Genomic DNA, 8,747 nt, shown 5'->3' on the forward strand with positions numbered 1-8,747 from the left:
TGTTTAAGGCCTCTCTCTCTCTCTCACACACACACACATATATATATATATATATAGACTCTTTCCTAGTGCCGTGCATCCCGCACTAATCCACTAAGGAAACACAAGGAATATTGTCCGTCAATACTTTCCCCAACTGAAAGGTTCAGTCTCTCTCTCTCTCTCTCTCTCTCTCTCTCTCTCTCTCTATGGGTGCCCTTGGAGCTCAGCATGCCCTGGTCTTGACCATCATACTGGCTATGTTGTCGACACCTTCGCGGTTAGCAGCTGGTCTCAACGCCACCGCTTATATGCTATCGAGTCTATCCGTGGAGTCAGGTGGGGCGCCGATGATCGATTACAGGCCAATTGAGGAGGTGAAGTACCGCGTGTTTGCTGCATCGGATGGCCGCCGTCGGCTGGCGCCGTTTCAGCTGTGCTTGGCATGCAGGTGCTGCAGCGCCGGTAGCACAGACCCCAGCTCTTGTGCGACGCTGCCTTGCTGTTTCGGCATAGATTGCGCTCTTCCAGACAAGCCTTACGGCGTCTGTGCCTTCGTCCCTAAATCATGCAACTGCACGGCTTGTGGCGTGTGACCATCCAAAAAAAAGGAAAAAAGAAAAGGCCTCTTTCTTCTCCTTAATTAGACTTTTGAGCTTGTTGGTGCGTAGGTCCCCCGGTTCTATCGTCAAGCTTCAGGTGCGGCGGTGGAAGATAGGAGAAGGGGAAAAACTAAGAGACGACAATTATGTCTTTCCTGATATACATCTGTAAGCCCTTCCTAAGTTTCACATGCAGATGGATTTGGATTGGTGGTGTAGGTAATATATCAATTCCAGTCTTGTTGTAAATTGATGGGTAAGAAAATCGACCTTGTTACCATTGATTGATTGAATGATAAGTGCTCTGGATTCGGGTTGTGCTATTAACCATTTGTATAAACTCTCTCTCTCTCTCTCTCTCTCTCTCTCTCTCTCAGTGCGTGTGTGTATTTGGTTTCCTCAGGAGAGACATATAGGTGTTTATTGAGATGGTTAAAACATGTGTGATACCAGATTCCTACTTAATTTGTCATAACTCGTGGGGAACGTTCTTAATTTGTCATAATTCGTGGGGAACGTTCATCCCTCGCTCCTCCAACGGTGAATTGCAGGTCCTGATTTATTCTATGATTTTCCTTTCTTTCAGGGTAATATTTCATCGCAGAAAAACGTGTGTATATATATAATCGACGATGTTGTGGACCGAGAGCTTGTTTTGATTTTGTGGCTTTGCTTTCTTCAAAAGACTATGCAAGAGATCCATGGTATGTGTCTAGTGCACATGCTTAAGACTGTCGATATTGGGAAAAAGCCAGAGAAGGTATTGGAGTCACGTCAAATTCTCTTGCTGGTAACCATAGACTGTCGCATATCCGGCATCCCTAGGGCCACGTTTCCGTTAAAACCATTCGTTACATTAATGGAAGCTATGGCCTACGAGTAGTTGCACATTAGCTGGGCCAGCAATCCAAAACCCTGCTGTTGTGAGGGCCTTGAATTCTGTACCCTCCCCGATTCATGACCCATTCAGAAAATGTTTTGGCCACCGTACAATGAGGTTAGTATTGTAAGTTTTTCCTTTTGTACCAGCTAGGGTTTTATGCCCTTCGTCATATATAGAGCTCATTCCTTTCGAGATTTGGTTACCAGAGTTTAGACTTTCTAGGTTTTGAGAGTTCTGTACCTCGTGCCTGAACGTGAAAGTACGTGTCTTTTGTTTCGTGTTGTGGTTTGCATAAGACCTCACAAGAACCAAAGGCAATCAGGTTGGCCTTAAAGCAACTTTTCCAAATTTCTCAAAATCTAGATTCAGATGCCCGGCTAAGTATATATATATATATATATCTATCAAAATGTGTTGGCACTTCAATCTATTCATGTTTTCAAAGAATTCCCTAGAGCAGGAAGTAGGGTTGGTAAAAGATCCAAACAAACCGAACAGAGGGTGTTCAAGAACTGAACTGAGCCAAGCTGATCAAGCTGGATCTTTAACCAAAAAAACATTTTCTAAAAATTGAATTTAAAAAATATAAAGCAAACTGAACTCTAAACCTATTGAGTTAAGCTCAAACTGGCTCATTCACAAAATCAATACATTAGATGTAATATATAGTCCCCTAATGGTAGCAGGGCCGGGTAGCCCCGGTTTAACGAGTTGAGCTGAGCAAACCACGAACATCTCATAACATTGACCAGCCTTAGCAGGAAGCTAGCTTCCAATCACTATCTCTAAAGGCGTTGAAAATTAGGTGCCATCTAAAATATATGTGTTTGGTCATGAATATACACGAAAAAATAAAAGCAAAAAGAAAGATAATGTGACCTGTCTCTGAGTTTGAAGAAGAAGCCCACATGCCGGCCGATCTCCATCAGATCATTTTGTTACTTCCCATTCCACCAAACCCCACCTTTGCTTTGCTGCGAACTAACTGCCCTGAATCGTTTGGCCACGGATTCAGCTGTATCGGGCCGGATACCGATACTCAATTGAATCGTTCTGTATCGGCCCAAAAATAATAAAAAATTATTACATGTCAATCATAACGTGACACGTGTTAAAATCATTAAAATAAATTTAAAATAATATAAAAAATTGTTTTTTGGTATTTTTTTACATTTATTAAAAAAGAGCAGATTCAGGCTTGCAGCGTATTAAATTTCTGCTGATACGATGTGTATCGGATGATAACATTGCAGCAGTGCTGGACATGGTGGGGAGTGAGGTAAGTTCATTCCTAGGAGCTCACCGACGTTCAAATACCAGCGTAGGCATTCCTAAATTAGCTTCTCCGTATGCTAAATTGACGTCATTGTTGTCATTAACAACTCCAATTTTGCTTGATCATTCCACTTTCATAAATAGGGTAAGCCCCATTGCACAACCACAACATTAGCTAGGAGACAGCCAGTATGTGCCGTTCTAATTAACCCAAAAGCCCCTCATGTATGCCCATCACTATATATGACCGACTTGAAGACTCATACCTTCTTTGGCAATCTTACGGTATAGACTTAATTAGTATCACAAGGGAAACTTACGTTTGTTTACCTTCAACGAATGACAAGGAAAACTCAGCACCCCAAACAGAGATCATGGTGCTTCGACGATCACACTACTACTGTATAGCTTGGGGAGGTTTAGTTTGGAATACTTGAAAGCTAATCATCTTTTCAAAAGCCCAATCTCCCGGTTTCGGGCCGCCATGCTTTTCACTTTGTTTCATCTGATGTACCTACCTCTTCACTGTCTTTAAGTTCTTGTAATGAGTTTTGCCCTATGTTCCCCATGAAATAAGAGATACGGGACCCTTTCCTTTGTACACGCCTTCTTTTGCTAATACAAGTTTTATACTTGTCTTCTTGCATTCTTCTCTCTCTTGCTCTATGTGATCCCTCGTGCTTGTGCTACTGCGCCCATGAGCTTGTCCAGCGATTGCTTGTGCATTTGAAAGACCTGCCTCCAACATTAGGGAGGCTTTGCTTTTAAGCCCGTGGCACCCCCATTGCTATATAGAATTCCACAGTTGGCCAAGCCCTTGCATATTGAGTGTAATCAACAAGATAGTCGTAACGCCCCCAAGAATTTTAACCCAAAAAATACATGATTTTTTTTTTTTAAATCGCCAACGGAAACCTTTTTAATCTTTGCATCAAAACTTTAGGCAGGTTAAAGATCTATCAAATACAATATTACTGAATTTGAATACAAAGAACATTTCTTATTCATAACAATTCATTTCTCATAAATAGAGTATTACAAAGACAAAATAAGCAATAATGTGTTCTCAAAACATTAATAAAATATATTCAAAATCCAGTTTTCAAAGAAAGAAAATGATTGGCTCTTTGACGCTGCCTTAGCTTCCTACCACTGCTCCAATCGACTATTCATTACCTGAAATTTTGTAGCCCCCATAAGAATACAATAACTAAACATACATGCATACATGAAACAATATTCTTTTTGTATATGTACAACAAATAAACAATCATCAGCGCATAAGCAGATCGATCAAATATAATATTACTAAATTTGAGTATGGAGAACATTTCTTATTCATAACAATTCACTTCTCATAAATAGAGTATTGCAAACACAAAATAAACAATAATGTGTTCTCAAAACATCAATAACATGTATTCAAAATTCAATTTTCAAGAAAAAAATGATTGGCTATTTGATGTCGTCTTAGCTACTTGACACCACTCCAATCGACTATTCATTACCTGAAATTTTGTTGGGGTCAATATGAATAGCCTCCTAGGAATACAATGGCTAAACATACATGCATAAGATATACATACATGAAACAATATTTTTTCATATATGTATAACAAATAAACAATCATCAGCTTATAAATAGGTTACAAAATAATTGTAACACAATTCTAAATCATATGCATGGTCATTTGACTTATGCATGACTTACCAGTGCAAGTGAAACATCCATCATATGCATGGGTAACTTATATCTTTTATTTATATTTTTTTTCTTAGATGATACATGTTATACTTCACTACGTGCATAATGCACTTACGTTTCTCTTTACACAATACTCTGAGAGTACAACACAAACAATATCAAGATTAGAGGCATGACCAGGGGGTATATTCAATCAATTTATCTCTTATTACACTAACCTTACACATCTTCTCCAGCCCTGAGTGAGACAATTTTTATCAACAGAGAAACCCTAACACCTTCAACCTGATATATCAGAATTTATTTTCAATTGAAATATTCTCACTACCACCCCATGACATCAGTGATATCTATCCCCTATCTCCATGTCTGGGGAAGCAACCTTCTGTGTTTAACAAAACCCTATGGAGCCTAGTGTACTTCTTACCCTCTCATTGTAAGCCACAAGAAAATTATAAACATCAATTTTTATTCAATTAATTCTCCTAACATGCACGCTTAAACATTAATTAATCACTTACATGATCAATGGACCCCCACAGGGCACACACACAAATGATTTTAAATCAACCCATTATAAGGTTATTGGTCACCCATTTGGAGCACTAACACATTTCGGTTCAGTTAACCATACACAAAGTCATGAGCCATCAACTTGGGCTCGAACATGCATCTTTACGAAACCTTATCCATATGCATAATCAAACAACATTCATATGCATGTTTCAACATTATGCATTAGCAAATCACCCATTCACATAGTTCCTTAGCATGCATTACACATTTCCAATATCATGTGAGGCATATTTTCAATTTCATACATTGCATATTCCAATATCATGTATACACATCACATCTTTACACGCATGTTTGTATACCCATGCATTCTGGCACAAAACGGGTTCCTCATTAGACCATTGAGCACTTACCATTGCATTTTCATCAAAGTCATAGCAAGAATGAGTCTCACTATCTGTTCCTGGGGTGATTCACTTGAATCCTAGGCTTGGCAACCTTTCTCCAAACTTGAAACAACCATAAATCACATTCTGCTATCCATGAATCGACTCTTCTTGTAACGTATGTGATTTTTATAGATATATTCTCATAATTAACCCGTTAAATTCATTAATGAATTAAGTGTATGTGTGTGTATATCATTAGTTATGATAGAATTTAAAGAATATTCCAATTAGATTAGTCGATGCCTTTGGATACAGATATCATATAGGATCCAATTATAGATTTTGTGTTATGCTTTTAGGGGATCCGGTTATTGTGAGATTTGTTGGATCAAAGCATGTGTGTTTAAGTTCAAGAGGATGGGACGTCCTCACCTCTCTTGAATGAATATATATATTATACCAACATTAATTCAGATAAAATAAAAAGATTATGAGATAAAAAAAAATAAGAGAAGAATATTAGGAAAAAAAATGTTTAGGAAGGAGACTCCCATATGGTAAGAGACCCTTCTTATTAAGAGAGTGAGAGAGATTACTTAAACCCCTCTCATGTTTCCCTTCCTCATACACCTTTCAACTGAGGCTCCTCTCTCATGCTCTCTCTTTCTTTTTCTGCGTTTTCTCTATTCCATGTGTGATCATTAGGGTTCTAGATCTTCACCTTCCTACTTCTTCTTCTCCCTCACATCCTAAGAAGTTGATTGCTGCCATTGGAGTTGTAGTAAGGAGACAATGTTTGTGGAGTTGTAGATCTTGTACAAAAAGGCAAGAACAAAGGTTTTTTCCGTGATTCAGAGGTAGGGTACCTAGACCAAGTGTGTGTGTATAGATGTAGGCATTCTTGATTAATAAACTCTTTATGATTAATGTGTGTTTTGTGATTTTATGAGAAAGAAACCAGATTTTTGTGTTCTTGAACAGGGTTGTTATGCATTTTATAAAAACTATGATTTTGTAAAGAAATTAAGCATGCCCGTTAAATCTTAAATATGTTTATAGATGTTTATTTCAAACTAATCAGAGAAGGTTTTGTCGTTTGATCTGATTTGAGAAGTTTATTATAAATTGATTTATTCCCTAAGCCAATATGTTTTTGTGTAAATAGAACATTATGTTTTTTATATTAAGAACATATTGATTCTTAAAGTATGAATTGACTTGTGATCATCTGTACGTGGAACATGGTTCTTGAACTGATTTGCAATTGTTTAGAAGCGGTTTGGCGATGAAAGCAGTGAATCTTTTGCCTTGAGTGCACGTTAAGAGTTTGGAGGATGAGACTTTTAGCCAATAAAGACTACTTTCAATTTTTGAATCTTGAATATGAAGATTTTGTACTCGTTGCTTTGTTATAAAAGACTGTCCATAGGTTCTATTGTATGTAGTTTTTGCAAGTATGAATGAGTTGCATGATCTGAATAAGTTTTTGTTTGTTAGTTTCTTAAAATCTATGATTGTTGTTTGAATGCATGTTAGAGAATGAAACAAATGGATTTTCAATAAGAATGGAGTTGTATTTATTGCATAAAGTATATCGGATACGTATTTTACTATTAAATCCAGTTTTAAGGCACCTTAATGGTACTTAACCGAGATTTTAGAACAAAACAGTCGACTTATAGTTTCAAAGATTCGACCCTCGGTTAATAGGAGTTGACCCTCTACAAACATTGAGTCAACTCTGGAATAAAAGAGTTGACTCTCACAGAGTGAGTCTACCCTTGGTGACCTGAATAGTCTCATGTATCATGGGAGTCAACCCCTGCTCCTAAAAGAGTCGACCCCTAGGCACCTGAATGGATTTTCTTGTTGGTTTAAGTTCGGGAAAGGGCTGTCAAGCCAGAGTTTTAAGCAAATCACCCTTGGAACAAACTGTGTGAATTGTTTTGGCTATGATATCAATAGTAAGTGCTCTGTGGTCCTATGAGGGATATGTTTTGTGATTAGAATGCATGGATAAGATATGATATGATGTTATATCTATTGTTAGAATTGAAGATATGCAAATGCATGATGTATTACTGCTTTATATTGAATTATGCAATGCATGACATTGATTATATGTCATGTATGATGTTGAAATTGTGCATGCATGATATTGGTAGTATGCAAATGAATGATAAGAAGTATATACTATTGAAATGTGTAAATGCATGTCTGAATGAATGATATGCTATTGCAAAATGATGAAATGTGCATATGAATGATATTTGTTTATGCATATGAACACTGTATTGAAAGAACGCATGATTCGAGCCCAAGTTTATGGCTCATGACCTTATAAATGGTTAAACTGAATTGATTGTATGATAGGGCCCCAAAGTAATGGCCGATAACCTATGTATGGTTAATTAAAGTCATTCTTGCTTGTGCCCTTAAGAAGCTATTGAATATGTAATTGTTTAAATATTGTTTAAGCATGTATATTAAGAGAATTAATTATAAAGAAGGTGAATGCTAATTCTCTTATAGCTTACAATGAGAGAGTAAGTGATATACTAGGATCTGTGGGGTTTTATTAAGCATGAAGGGTTGTTTCCCCAGCCATGAAGATAGGGGATAACTACCACCAGTACAACGAGGTGGTAGTGAGATTTGTTTCTACTGAAATATAAATTATGATATATTAGGTTGAGAGTGTTGGGCTCTCTCTCAACTAGATCATCCTTCACCCATAACCCAGATTAGACGTGCAAGGCCTGAGTAATAAGACACAAATTGATTGAATATACCTCATAGTTTGTGCCTCCAATTTGGTTATTGTCTGTGTTGTACCCACATAATACTGAAAGAGAAACAAAAGTGAGATTGTGCATTATGATTATGACATGCATCATTTAAATAAGAAAAAAAAAAAAATATAAATTACCCTTGCAATAGTGGACATTTTGATTGCATTGGTAAGTCATGCATGAATTGAGTGCTTGTGCATAAATGAGAGATTGTGGCATATGATTCTATCTTATTGTAAAACAATTATTGTTGTTAATTTGGTTATGCATTGAAAACGACTTATGGATGTTACCTGTATGAAAAAATGTTGTTTCGTGTATACTTATCTTTATTCACATATGTTTGTCTTTGTATTTCTGTTGGGAGTTGTTCTGACCACCACCACCCCTCCTACTAAAATATTTTAGGTAATGAGTAGCTGAGTTGAAGCAGTTGCGAAAAGCCAAAGCGAGTCAAAAGAGCCAATCAATTTCTTTTTCCTGAGTGCTGAATTTTTGGGAATATATTTCATTTAATATTTTGAAAACATTTATTGAATAGTATTGACTTTGGTTATGGATATTGAATTATCTCAAATAAGAATGTGATCCACCTTAATTTTAGTA

The 8,747-nt window shown here is 36.9% G+C and overlaps 1 protein-coding gene across 1 annotated transcript; it reads left to right on the plus strand.

Annotated features, from left to right (window-relative positions):
• Positions 1-239: 239 nt before the first annotated feature.
• LOC149833591 (uncharacterized) lies at positions 240-575 on the plus strand. Its single transcript, XM_090009180.1, has one exon. The coding sequence runs from the start codon at positions 240-242 to the stop codon at positions 573-575; it is 336 nt and encodes a 111-aa protein (XP_089865306.1).
• Positions 576-8,747: the final 8,172 nt, after the last annotated feature.

Source organism: Nuphar pumila, chromosome 6 (genome assembly GCF_984573655.1).
Source record: "Nuphar pumila chromosome 6, dmNupPumi1.hap1.1, whole genome shotgun sequence".
NCBI lineage: Eukaryota > Viridiplantae > Streptophyta > Magnoliopsida > Nymphaeales > Nymphaeaceae > Nuphar > Nuphar pumila.